The sequence below is a fragment of the Triticum urartu genome, chromosome 1A, assembly GCF_056163025.1.
Source record: "Triticum urartu cultivar PI428250 chromosome 1A, HENAU_Tu73, whole genome shotgun sequence".
Lineage (NCBI taxonomy): Eukaryota > Viridiplantae > Streptophyta > Magnoliopsida > Poales > Poaceae > Triticum > Triticum urartu.
Genome location: NC_141873.1, coordinates 542,491,650 through 542,505,363, shown reverse-complemented (window position 1 = coordinate 542,505,363; position 13,714 = coordinate 542,491,650). Strand labels below are relative to the sequence as shown.

The window sequence follows — 13,714 nt, the reverse complement described above, 5'->3', positions numbered from 1 at the left end:
GCCTTCCTGACTTCGAGGTGTTGCGCCTCCTCCTCCGGTGCCATGTGCATCCACACGGCCTATGCGCTAACCCACACCTGCATGACGCGGGTCCATTGATATGTCTCAAGGACACTATCAGGTGCCAGCGGTGCCAGCGCGGGGTGCTGGCGGCAGGTAGATGCAGTCATCGGCCGCCGAGAGCTGGAGTGCCTTCCCGAGGCCAGGCCAGCGAGTGTCCTCCTCGTGCTTCGATTCGTCGAGCGCGCGTTGGAACGCCGCATGCAATGCAGCCTATTACTCCATCTCCACCTCCTCCTCCTTAACCATTGGCGGTGCCGGTGTAGGGCGGGCCTCGAGCTGGACGGTGGCACAATGACAGACGTCATGCTCCGTGGCGAACCAAACATCCCAGTTGGGGGAGTTGGCCGCGTACACCGGGTCATGGCATTGCTCCGGCATGACGAGAGCACACCGCTTGCGGATCTCCTTTGCACGTGCCCGCTCGGACCGCGACACCGCCAGAACCGGAATGCGGTGGGGGTCGAGGTGCCAACCGTGGGGGAGGTTGACACCGTGCCACGAGAGCGGGACACGGTTCTCCTAGTGTACTACGCCCGATGCACCGGATGTACAGCCGGTCCCATGGCTAGCAAGTCCTTCCCTCGTCCCCCTTCGTGGCACCAACGTCCACCTCGTCGGACCGCATGATGAGCTGGCCTCAAGCCGACTATGGCGTTTAAGGTTTCCTGTATGCTGGAGGGGGCAGGCATGGCCAGATGTGGATGGGAGTGGGAAGAAGAAGTGGATGACCCCCCCCCCAAGCTTGCCAGTTAAAAAGAGTGTGGACTCTGGACACTTCCAGCTGCTACCATGCAGGCTCGAGTTAAGTGGCTCCCGTCTAGGAGCTCCCCATGGCGCGGCGCCCGCATGGCTCCCGTCTAGGATGAAGCCCCGACGCCTCCCTCGCCTGGGAGGTGCCGCCGCTCCGTTGGCGACCTTGGAATGGAGCGCGTCCGGTGCTAGCAGCACACGCCACCTCCCTCGCCTGGGAGCTGCAGCCGCTCCGAGATGCGGCCGTCGTCTCTATCAAGGCCATCTCCGTCGACGGGAGCGGAGCGCGCATCGCCGGGGCAGGGCTCACGCTCGCTTGATCTGGGTGGTCGAGCACGTCGTAGAGCTGCTCGCGTGGAGGAGGGAGCTGGACGGAGGGCTGGTGGTGCGCGGCGGCGAGGCCCGCGCCAAGGAGCGTGCGGCGGACGGTGGCGGGCATGCTCGACAGTGCTGGAGATGGTGTCGAGCTATGGGGTGCCGCCACGCGTCCTCGGAATGCGTCTTGGGTGGGGGGACGGCTGGGAAATTTTTCCTCCCCAAGCCAAAAATTCCGCCGGCGCGACCCCAAGCGGCGAAAAAAGACCTCCTGGGGCGCCAACGAGTGGAGATGCTCTAAAGGTCGGATTTTTTAGAAAAGGTGGAGGACCCCCGCCCTCTGCATCTGGACGATGCATGCAGCCACTTTATTAATTATTCACAAAAGACCTTACAAAGTCATACAACAGTAATACTAAAGCCATCTTTTAGGCAACATCTGTCGCTACTCCTATCCATTTGATGTAGGGATGCTGATAGTCCGGGTCTAATACCAAACAGACCTCGCAGCCAAACCTAACATCTAAGACCCGAGGTCCCAACCAGGACGCCCGCCGGGTATGGGGCACCCACCAGTCCGGCGCACTCCTCAACCAGGACGCCTGTCGGGTATGAGGTCGCCGCAACCAGCTGCCACCAATCCATCTTCAGTGATGTACTGTTGCATCTACCTTACCCGGTCTAGCTGCCGTCGACGCCATCACAATGCCAGACAACGCCACCATCCTGCACTCGTCCATCATCACACGCCCACCGGCGAGACCCCGCTGCTCCATGCCGCTGAGACCCGCCGTCGTCAATGCGAGAGAAGGCACGCCACACCACCTCACGCCTCTTCCATCCGGCGCCGCTCCACAAACGATGCCCCCAATAGGGAACACGACACCGCAGCGCCACCATCATCTGATTCGGTGATCTTAGGATTTCTTCCGGAGCGGCACGAGAAGGTTGACGATAGTTGCTTGACAATGTCTTCATCAAGGTAACGACATAGACGCCGCCATCGCCCGCCATGACCGGAGTCGTCTCGGATTTCACTGGCGACTATGTCTCCCCAACTCGCCGCCGGTGCTAATAGTGGGATCCAAGATGATCCGTCACTACCAGCCTGGCCAACCACCTTCGATGGAGAAGGCAGCCACCACCACCATGCCCGGGCCAAGAGACCCGGACATCTTCGTGCCGGGAAGATTACCCAGGGGGGTCTCCTCTTACCGTTGTCAAGACGAGGCGCAACCACAGTGGATCTCGATCTAAACCCCTTGGGCCCAGATCAGATCTCATCGCAGCCAAAATCCCATCTGTCAAACGGCTACCGGAGATTTCCTGGCCACTGCCAACCCGCTGCGCACTGCCGTTGGAGGAGGAGGGAGATGGACGCCCGCTGCCCCCACGCGTTACCGCCGGCCGAGGACCGCGCCGCCGACGCCGCCTCACCACAGGGGCTTCGCCCCGCGGTGTCCTCAGCGACGGCGCGGTAGTGGAAGGCGATGGAGGGGGAGGGCTGAGGGCGATGTGGACAGGGCTCCCCGGGGGCGGGGCGGCGCCGCCGCCTCGGGGAAGAGAGGTCAGGGGAGGGAGAGAGAGAGGTCGGCCGAGTCACACGTGAACGTACACACTCCCCTCTAAGGCTCGGATATGCCGCCCTTAGCTAGATAGCTATAACTTTAAATCGAGAAATAAGAGATTCAGTCACTCCCGGGCCTCCTCAGAGCTCAGCGATTGTGGGCCGTCGGATCTGTTTGCTTGATGCGTTTTCGGACGTTGGATCAAGCCGCTGGAAGAGCTGGGCCATCGGATCCAAAAAAAGGAGTTGTAGCAATGAATAGTTACCCCCACCGTAAAGATCTCGTGCCACCGCACGTAAATCGCGTGCCCCGCCAAGGGCATTCTTGTCTTTTCACGTCTTGCCTCTTCGTGCGTGTTGGGCGCTGATTGGCCCATGGTCGGATGAGGCAAGGAAGGTGCCGATTGGGTGAGAACGCTAGCCTCCATCCCCTCCCTCCCTTCTCCCCCTCGCGCCGCCTCCTCCATTCTCTCCCGTCGCTGCTGCTCCCCCTCGCGCCGCCTCTCTCATCCTCTCCCGTCGCTGCTGCTCTCCCTCGCGCCGCCCCCAGCCTCCTCACCTGGACACGGCGACCATGAGCGCCAGCGAGAGGAGGAAGGCTGGCGGCTGGGCGCTGCCGTACGAGGGGCCCGGCGGCCACCTTTGCGCGTGGGACGCCCTGCGCCGTCACCACCGACGCCGGGGCCACCTCTGCGCATGGGACGCCCTGCGCCGTCACCACAGACGCCGGGGCAAAAAGGACACGGCCGTCCTCTCCCTGCGCGCGCTCCCGCCCTCTCCGCCCGCGGCGCCGCCGTCCTCCTCCGGCGCTTCCTCCTCGTCGGCTCCTTCTCGCAGCCCTCGCCTCCCGCACGCCGCCATCTCCCGGCCGTCCTCGACCACGTCCTCTGGCGCCGGCCGCTTCACCGAGCTCCCCCGCCAGCAGATCGACGCCGCCGGGCTCGTCCACCCCGTCTCGCCGGCGCCCAGCTCATCCCCGGCCTCCGGCTCACCTCCGCCCACGTCTCCATCGCGGCTGATGGGAGAAGGGTCAATCGCCGGTGTCGGCCTGCGCCGGCGAGGTCGAACGAGACCTGGCGGTTGGCGGCAGCTCGATCCACTCCTCCATCGGGAGCTGCGAGCACGCTGGGGCTCAGGCGCGATGCATGGGATGCTGCGCTCTGCCTCTTCCTCGCTCAGCAAGAGGAGCATGTGCAGCGCGTGGTGCGGCAGACGGCGGTGTGGTGGGCGGACGGTGGCCTCAGCGGCTGGGCAACAACAGCTGCACCTGGTGCTCTACCGCACGTGAACTGTCAAGTTGCTGCAACTGGTGGTGGTGTGTCTGTTAATACATCTGTCATACCTTGCTATATATGCTTGGCACTATATGCAGTGGATAACCCAAACATTGTGACCGTTTCATCAGTTGTGAGGTACTGAATCCGCAAGATGTTCTAATGTGGGTGCAGTTTTTAATTGTTATACGTGATGGAAGGTTAGCTGATCTAATAAGTAAATAGACCGGATAGTCTTATGGTTAGTTATTTACTTACTCAGACACTATAGTGCTTAAAGCCTTTTGAGTTGGCCAGATTTGACAATTTTATTGGTAGAATCGGTGATGCTTATTGGTGACTATTTTTCAGAATTTAGGAAGTGCTTAGTTCTAGGTCTTCGTGATATGGACATTCAGAATTGCACTTCAGAATGTTTCAAGCCTCAAATAGTACATAGAAACAGCCCACTAGGAAAGCATCACCATGGCCAGATAGATGATTAAAGCCCTAGGTGAAAAATATATTTCTCTCTTTATTACTCATTGGTGGCGAGCACACTGTTCTGGAAATCGGTATCAATAGCTTGACGTAGCTTGTGCTGATGATTGTGCAGCTATCCCTGGATTTGGTGAGGGAATGGATGGAGGAGCATGAGGAGAGGGATCTCACCATCAGCGGGCTCGCCAAGTACTTGCCTTGAAGATGGTAAGTCTGACGGAACCAGCCCCTGATTTTGATTCTCGTTCCTTCCATACTATCCATAAAAAGATATCCAATTATGTTAACTCCGGCAATGTTAAACTGGTTGTTTCCTTCTTCTGATTCCACCGACTGAAACAACCAGTCGCAAAAAGAAAAAAAGTGTTTGATTATCATCAAGGTTTCTGCAATCGCAGTGGTTGGTTCGAACTTGTTTGGTCCATTGAGCAGCATGATACCTAGTTCGATGAGGAGGGCCACCCATCTGTAGTGGAGGTGGCGTGTTTGTGATGTCTCCTCATACCGCAACGCATTTCCGCCTCAGGTAACCCACATCTTGGTGCCATACTCCAATTTGTTTCATGGTTGTGTTGTAGACTGCAGCTGTGGCACAGATTTGAGTAAATTGATTGTTGTGCAGATTAGAATATGAAATTTGTGTGCTCCTGTAAGTAAATTTGCATTGTGCAAATAGGTTAGAATTGAGGGGATGGGTAGAACTAGATGTGTCCTAGGTATCTGCACAGTAGTTTTTGTTGCCTTCCTTAGCTTGTGGGTACCTGGTTTTTTTCTGTCGAGGAGGACCGATTTGGCCTTATCTATCCGTAGTGCTAATTTACATACTGATTTCGTCATGATATAACTTGATGCTTAGACTAATTTGTTTTGCTGGTTTAATTCTGGTTAAAAGTGTGAGGCTTTGGTGAGATTCCGGTTTCAGTAGGTGATTTTATCGTTAAATGATTGTGTGTGTGACATTTGCAGAACTAATGTGGTTAAGGTTCCATCTTGCAGCAGGAGGGGTTCAAGGGCAATTATCAAGTGATAGGAAACAACTTTTCAGGGTGATTAGTACTTCATTCTGATTCAGCTGAATGGTCCAGAGGTTCATTCATTTCTGTTACTAGCTTACATGTTGAACATCCATAGTTTTTTTGTTCTTTTTATTCGGTTCAAGTAGTCATTCCTTGGTTTTACTCTGTATGAAAACCATTTGCACAGAAATTAACAATATAATATATGCTTATTATCAGTTCAGTGCTAATATTGTAAGACTATAGTATAGTTAAGCTTACTGTGTTGGGAAATTTCTGTTTGTTTTTTGCAGCTTCAACATGCCCTAAAGTTTTGGGATTTTTGCAATGCATCTCATGGAATTAAATAATTGTGAGCAGTATGACATGCATCTAGGTTGTTTACCTCACTGGATAGAGTTTCTGTGAGCACTTTGCAAAGAATCTTGGATGCTGCCACCGCCATGGTCTTGGCTTTGGAGCTAGATTAGTGATGCCTTACCAATATGGATGCTACCGCCGAGCCTGAGGGTTTGGGCCAGTCCTCTCTGATGCCAGTTCAGATGTTTTTGATTATTTGCTCCTTATCGGACCACTCAAGTGGGTTCAGGCTCAAGGTTTGTTCCCTCTTATCCGGTCTTCGCTTCTAGCTGTATATCTGTTTTGACCAAACATGATTTAGAAGAGGAAATGGAAGATATGAGTGGGTTTGGTTAGGAGTGCTATGATGCTTACATGATATATAGAGGGGGGGGGGGGGGGGGGGGGCAGCCCGGTGCATGTAGCTCCCGCTTGCGCAGGGTCCGACCACTTTGGGTCTATAGTACGCAGCCTTTCCCTACATTTCTGTAAGAGGCTGTTTCCAAGACTTGAACCCATGACCTCATGGTCACAAGGCAGCAGCTTTACCACTGCGCCAAGGCTCCCCTTCTTACATGATATATGATGAAGAGATTTTTCGCTGACCTCCAATGCGCGTGGATTATTGCATATCTTGCATCCCCTTAATTTTATACGCCTTGACCTCCAATGTTGAGTGATTAAATATGCAAAAAAAATTATGTAAAGGGCATCTACTCTCCTTTCGTCTGGCCATGCTATACAAACTTTGTTGTTTTGTATTTGGCATCGTATTGGGTTTGACGTGCTAGACCAATGGGATGGACGTAGCAGGTGCACCAAGGCACACACTACCGGTCTATGATGTTGTCGATGATGTATGGTTCTGGAATTTGGAGATTAACATTCCAACTTTGGTATCTTGAATATTTATGCTTTGATTGAACTTGTTGAGAACCAGTTTTTCTTATGTGGCACTGCCGCTTTGGATTTTGTAACAAATTTTGTCATCAGCCTGCAAATTAATTATATCATTGATTGAATATACTTTAATTCTTTGCTTTTAATATATCTATGCTCTTTGTTATCTATACTAAACTCATTGGTCCTGTCAGAGTATTGTAATTTCCTTTGGATGGACACGATTTATATCACCCGTTTTTGCTGCCGAAGTATCAAGTTACTGATATGTTACTCTTACCTACATCATTGTTTCTTGCAGGCACCGTCTTTGTTCTGTTGCAATATTCATTTGGATCTCTCAATTGTGAAGTACCATCTTCTGCACTTTACTCTACTGGCACAATGTTACTAATTTGTGTTCAATCTCAGTATGCCATTTATCTGAATTTTGTATAGCTTGCATAGTGCCTAGGTTCATCAGCTAATTCTGTTATTTTTGTAGATATTCCATATTATCATTAGCAAGATGAAGTCGCTCAAGTATTGGCCACTACTATTTGCATTAGATTCGCCTCAGAATATACCCTTTTCACTTGGAAGGAGGAAGTAGGAGTACTCAGTAATGGTCAACTATAAGCTAACGTAGATGTTCTTTCATTAACAAAGACAAATGGCTTACTATTGTCTATATTTCTAGAGCTTTGTTCCCAATTGTCGTATCTCATTATGTTTATGAACTACTTGGCCATATTTCTTTACACTTTGTACTGAACTTGATGCAATAGAGTTCAAATCAGTTGTCCTGAGCAAGCACCATCCCTTGCTTTTGGTACACCTTTTGCCTTTATGCTTTGTAGTAAAGTTGTAGGTCAGTTATCTTGGGAACAACTATACCTTGCTTTAGGTATATCCTTAATCTGTATGCTCTATGCTGAACTCAGTTATCCTTGGCAGCAGCTATATACCGTATTTTTGGTGTATCTTTAGTGTTTGTGATTTGTACAAAATACATTTAGCTTGACTGATTACTCTAATTTCCACTGGATGCACTAAATACTTTGTTATATTTGAGTTTTAGACATTTGATCACTGTGCTGAGCCAGGCACCGGTGCGCCAAGGCGCACTTCCGATCTAGTTACTTGTGCAGCGGGGAGCTGCCGCTGACCCACGCCGGCACATGCATGATGCAATCCGGCTGCTGCTGGACGGGAGTGGGAAGAAGTGGATGACCCCCCCCTCCCCCCCCCCCCCCCCCACCCCTCCCGCACGCGTGCCATTTAAAAAGAGTGTGAACTCTGGACACTTCGAGCTGCTACCATGCGAGCTTGAGTTAAGTGGATGCATTGACTATGAACGCAGATGTTAGTTGGACAGCCGACATGCGAGCCCGACTGAACACCGATCAGATGCGTGACGCGTCCGTCCCACGTCCGCGCAGACACAAATCGGGCGCAAATTCGGATCGAAAATGCATTCACACAAACAGCAAGCGGACTAAACTTGGATCCGCTCGTTGGACTTGCCCTAAGGGCCGGATATCCCGCCCTTAGCTAGATGGCTATAACTTTAGAGCTTGTTTGGGACTGCTCTACTCCTTAAAATTCAGCTCCGCTCCAGAAAACACAAGCCAAACGGGGTAGCTCCACGATATGCCGCTCCGCAAAAAAAACTAGAATCTGGGGTACAACTCCCAGTTTTTTATGAAGCTCTTCAGGGGGTGCTCTAAAAAACTCTAGAAGCTGAAGTTGGGTGGAAATTACCCACCAGTGCCACCAGTAAGTGGATACCCCTTCATTTCTCCCCCTCAACCAATCAAATAGATCATTTCCACCAAATTCCTCATTCTTGAAGCTGGACCTAGATGGTAGCCAAACATTCTCTTTGGTAATACTACAGCTTCTAGATGAAACTGCTCCAAAGTGAATTTAGTAAAGCGAAACCGAATTTTGTGAAGTGGAGCAGTCCCAAACAAACCCTTAAATTAGTTGTGCAGCGGGGAGCTGCCGCTGACCCACGCGGGCCACGCCGGCACATGCATGAAGCAACCCGGCCGCTGCAGGGGACAAATCGCCTCCGTAGCAGATAAAGCCCGCCCAGCACCGGGCCCCTCTTGACACCGGATCAGCTAGCCAGCTCCATGATCAGAATGCCTAACCCCATTAGCTAACTAAAATTCTCCCGGTCCAAAGCGATTCAAATTCAGTTGCGTGTGCCGTCGGAGATAATCTCATCCGACAACGGCCAGGCCTCACTTGTCCTCTTGGCAACGAATCGGCTGCATGGTCAGAACGCCTCAAAGCTAGCCAGCTTCATTGTCCTGGAGATGAGTCAGCGCAGCTGGTGGCCAGGCAGCGCTAGGCGCCTTCGTGGAGGAACGCATGAACGGGGGATCCTTCTCTTCCAGTCGGATCTTGGAACTTGGATGTGTGCTCCTGTTTGCTTGTTTATGTCATACTAGCAAGATGCCCATGTGTTGCACGGAACATCAAAATCTTGTGGGAGAAAATGATGAACGAGGAACGGCCTTATCTGTAAATGTAAAGAAAATGCGGGTAAATTGTCATAGTTTCCTTTCTATCCGTTAAATATAGATTGGACGGCCTATATTGCAAGATGGCAGACACACCATCATTACCGATTATACTTTTTATAAGAGTAGAGAAACTTGAGCGATCCATCATTTTATAAGGCATGATGTCATGGCAATGACAGTGTTCAGTTGGATACATGTGAACATGGTCATGGTCTGACGCGTACCCATGTGAATAGTGAATTTGAAAATAATATTAAAAAACAAAATAATACTAAAAATTTGGAGTATCATACTTGATAAACCATCCTACCCACTTATTAAGTTTCATGAAGAAATGACACACGGGGTATTCCATAGTGAAGAAAATATAATCCAATCTTACTATTCCTTCAAACAGTGTTTTCGAATATAGACTTGATTTTGTCATTTTTGACAAGAATAACACGGATGTCATTTTTTGTGAAACTTCATACGCGAGTATACCAGTCAACCATGTATTTTACAAGAAAAGACAGTCCTTTTTCTAGTATTGTTGTCGAATTTTACTATTCATAAGGGGTTCACATGGAACCATATTCCATAAATCCGTGTTCGGATTTTTGGACCGATTATTTATTGGTTTGAGAAGGACTGAGCCATTTCTTTATAGGCAAATAACCTTTGTGTTCTGTCTCCTATGTGGAACTTCTGTATTCTTTTTTTTTTTGCCAAAGTATCAATGATTGGTTTTAGTTAAATACTTAAATTGTTCTTCTTCTTGTGACGTCTAGTTGTACATAATTTACATTTTACCCCATTTAACAAGTTTTGCCGGTTCTGACACCTCATGCCTACTTGCCATGTCCTTGCGGTATCTAACATGGGTGCGACATCACAAAATGTCGTACACAAATTACAACAATTCTTTTAAATTTTGAAAATGATCACATATCTTTCGTGTTAGTTCACTATCAAGTGATAACTCTCCCAAATTTTCTATAGAAATGTAGTCTAAACTATGCTGCAAACAGGTTTAAAAAACAGCCTTATTTTAAAATTGTGTCCACCTTAAATTCAAATTGAAGTAAAAATACCAAAACTGTTTCTAAATTAGTTTTTAAATACCTTTTTAAACTTTCTAAATTATTTGGCGCATCTCAGGTGCGCAAGCGCTCGAGAGCATCAAGTTCACGTCCGAAGTGCTTTTGAGATTTAATAATAATTTGTTTGGGTTATTATTGTCGGATGAGGTTGTACAGGGAAACATTTGTACATACAGGAAAAAGACTTGATACTCGTTCAGTTAGCTTCCAACGTAGTGGGGGCACTGCAGGAAGAAACAAAATAGAAGGAATCTTTAGCAAAAAATACACATGTGAAGATGGTCCGAAGCGCACCCACGTGAACAATAAATTCAAAAATAGTATTAGGAAAAAAATACTCTAAAATTTTGGAGCATCATACTAGGTCGGCCAACCTATCCACATATGAAGTTTCATGACGAAATGACACACGGGGTATTCCATGGTGAAGAAAATATAATCTAACCTTACTATTCCTTCAAACTGTGTTTTCGAATATAGTCCTGATTTTTTCATTTTTCCAAGAATAATTGGATGTCATTTCTTTGTGAAACTTCATACGTGAGTATACATGTCAACCATGTATTTTACACACACACAAACACAACCATGTTCCATAAATCGGTGTCCGAATTTTTAGACCGATTATTTTTGCTTTGAGAGGCACTGAGCCATTGCTTTATTGGAAAATAATATTTGTATTCTTTTTTTAGTGTGGAACTTTTATATTCTTAATTTTTTTGCAGAAGTATCAAATATTTGTTTATTTAAATTGTTTTTCTTCTTTTGCCCTCTAGTTGTATATAATTTACATTTTACCCCATTCTTACTGGTTTATTTAAATTGTTTCTCTTGTGCGCTCTAGTTTTACGTAATTTACATTTTACCCCATTTACAACAAGTTTTGCCAGTTCTGACACGTCCTGCCTACTTACTTGACATGTCCTTGCGGTATCTAACATGGATGCCACATCACAAAATGTCGTACACAAATTACAGCAATTCTTTTAAATTTTGAAAAAGATCACATGTCTTTTGATTTAGTTCAGTATCAAGTGATAACTATTTCAATTTCTATAGAAATGTAGTCTAAACTATGCTGCAAACTGGTTTAAAACACAGCCTTATTTCAAAATTGTGTTCACCCTAAATTCAAATTGAAGCAAAAAAAATCATTGACATGATTTTGCCTCAAAAAATAATTTCTAAAATATAAATGTAAGATTTAACATAAAATTTCCACTTTATTGAGGACATATATTTAAATTACCTTGAATTCGTTATAAACATAAACTCAAGATTGAATCAATTACTTAAAGTATCAAGAAGTAGCAATATAAATTAAGTTACAATTCTACCTAGGTAAAACCCAGAAGTTGCTAGGTTCACAAACCCAACGATCGGATACTTTTCCTTGTTAATCACAGAAGAGATACCATATCACATTCCGTCTCTCGTCTCTCTGCTTCCGTTCTTCAGATACAGGTGGTAGCAACGGTGCTCCTTCCGGCCGGCCGGCCGGCCTCGTCAACTGTAGGTGGAGCTGACTGCGTGCTCCGTCTGCTAGGGGTCGTGCAGGACGTGCGAGCAACACATGATGCAGAGCAGATGCTGTGAGTAAGCTGCGCTTTTGCAGGCGATCCTGGCTGACTAAGCTGCGCTTTATTGCCAACCTACCGCATTATTGCTCTTGTTAATTTACGGGTCTACGATCTCATCACATGCAGTACGCAAGGGGGGCGCCGCTGAATAAACAATTTTTATTTATTTGAGCTCAAAAGGCTATTTAATCATAAATCATACATCTAAATGGGTTGAAACTTTCCCAGAATACAAAACGAAACATTTATGATTTATTGATTTTTTTCAATTTTTTCTGAACACTTCCAAAAAATACGTTCGGAATATGGGTCAATCTGGTACGTCGGATCTTCATTGGACAGCTGATAGAGGGAGCTAAGTTACGGTGAGACTTGGCATCATGAAGTCACTGAAGCTGCGTCCCCCGCTATCTAGCTGATGAACTATACAATGCCGGCGAACCAAAAGAACACCGACGTCAAGATCTCATTTAACATATACTCTCTTTGTTTCTGTTTACTCTGTGTATAAATTTTGTCTAAAATCAAACCTCATAAATTTTGACCAGCTTTTTACTCTGCGTATTAGATGCATCATGAAATTAATTTTCATATTATATATAACTTTAGTATTGTAGATGGTGATATTTTTAAATGTAAATATGGTCAAACTTCACTAAGTTTGACTTCACATAAATCTTATATGCGGAATAAAAGAAACGAAGGGACTACATATCACAAATTTTACATAAGCTACTCTTTAGTTTACTCTGTTAGGGCATCTTCAACGCTGATCCCCAATATGGACCCTGTATTCGTCCTCGGACCGGTCTGGACTAATCCGCAGGCACTGGTGTGGGAGCCAGTCATCCAACTTTGTTCCCTAATTTTCCGCCCTTGTTTTTTTCTGAGACCTGAACACTCAAAATAATTGTAGAAAATAACACAATTAATTATAATAACATGCAAATATCTCTAGTACAACAATAGTTCAAATGTAAATATTACATCCAAGATAACCGGATATTCAACAAGTTTTTTGAATTCATTGATTTCAAATTCAACGATACTAGAGTTAGAACTGGTACATGTCGTCCCACACATACTACCCCTTGAGCTTCATCCAACAATGGTATGTGTGTGAATGACCTAGCCTTGGCCCGTAGTACATCACGACAACGCGTGCATGCTATACAACATGTAGAGCAACATTGAGTGAATGAATGAATTAACCAATATGTAGAGCATCCGAAAGCAAAACTTATGATCTCCATGGTTAATGAGCCCGATGACCACATTGTCTCCAAGGAGAGGGCAGGCACATTGGTGGGGCTGTGGACGTCCTACGATTCGTGGGTGGCGGACGAAGAGTTACAGCGATGGCTTCAAACGAGGAGGGTGCAGATGCAAAGTAAGGGGGGGGGGGTTAGTGACGGAGTAGAAGAAAAGTGGACCGAGAGGGGGATTTGAGTGGGTCGGGCATGTAGGAGTCCTACGTGGCGGTGGCCTGGACTCCTGCAAAGCCCTCTTGCGGGAAAACGGACATCTGAACCAATCTGCGTATCGACAGGGTACTGCGTTGGATTGCAAAATGGGCCTAGACCGCTCGGTCCGGACGGATTTGGGTGGTTTGAGGGTAAGTGTTGGAGATGCCCTTTAGAGCACATTCAGTCGGGCTTGCCTAATTTGCCCCCTTATATGTCCCTGGACGCATCTGCAGATAGGAGCCATTTGTCCACCCAGCGAACCACGCTTCCCATTTGCAAACCCCCAAATCCATATGAAGTCATGCAACGCGAGTTAACACATACGTAGATAACATATATAGGGCATAGTTCAAACAACAGAAGATA

The 13,714-nt window shown here is 47.4% G+C and overlaps 1 protein-coding gene across 16 annotated transcripts; it reads left to right on the top strand.

Moving 5' to 3' along the window:
• The first annotated feature begins 3,093 nt into the window (after window positions 1-3,093).
• Window positions 3,094-7,518, top strand: LOC147992412 (uncharacterized). 16 transcript variants are annotated; one of them, XM_087530125.1, is made up of 6 exons: window positions 3,101-4,107; window positions 4,565-4,656; window positions 4,848-4,975; window positions 5,446-5,536; window positions 7,006-7,114; window positions 7,189-7,518. In XM_087530125.1, the coding sequence occupies exons 1-2, from the start codon at window positions 3,392-3,394 to the stop codon at window positions 4,581-4,583; spliced, it is 735 nt and encodes a 244-aa protein (XP_087386251.1). In that variant the 5' UTR covers window positions 3,101-3,391; the 3' UTR covers window positions 4,584-4,656; window positions 4,848-4,975; window positions 5,446-5,536; window positions 7,006-7,114; window positions 7,189-7,518. The 16 variants fall into 16 exon arrangements, 14 of the variants coding, with proteins under 14 accessions (XP_087386262.1, XP_087386256.1, XP_087386251.1 ...); XM_087530101.1 differs by adding an exon at window positions 5,759-6,061 and having other exon boundaries at window positions 7,006-7,518; XM_087530105.1 differs by adding an exon at window positions 5,759-6,061 and having other exon boundaries at window positions 5,416-5,536; window positions 7,006-7,518.
• Window positions 7,519-13,714: the final 6,196 nt, after the last annotated feature.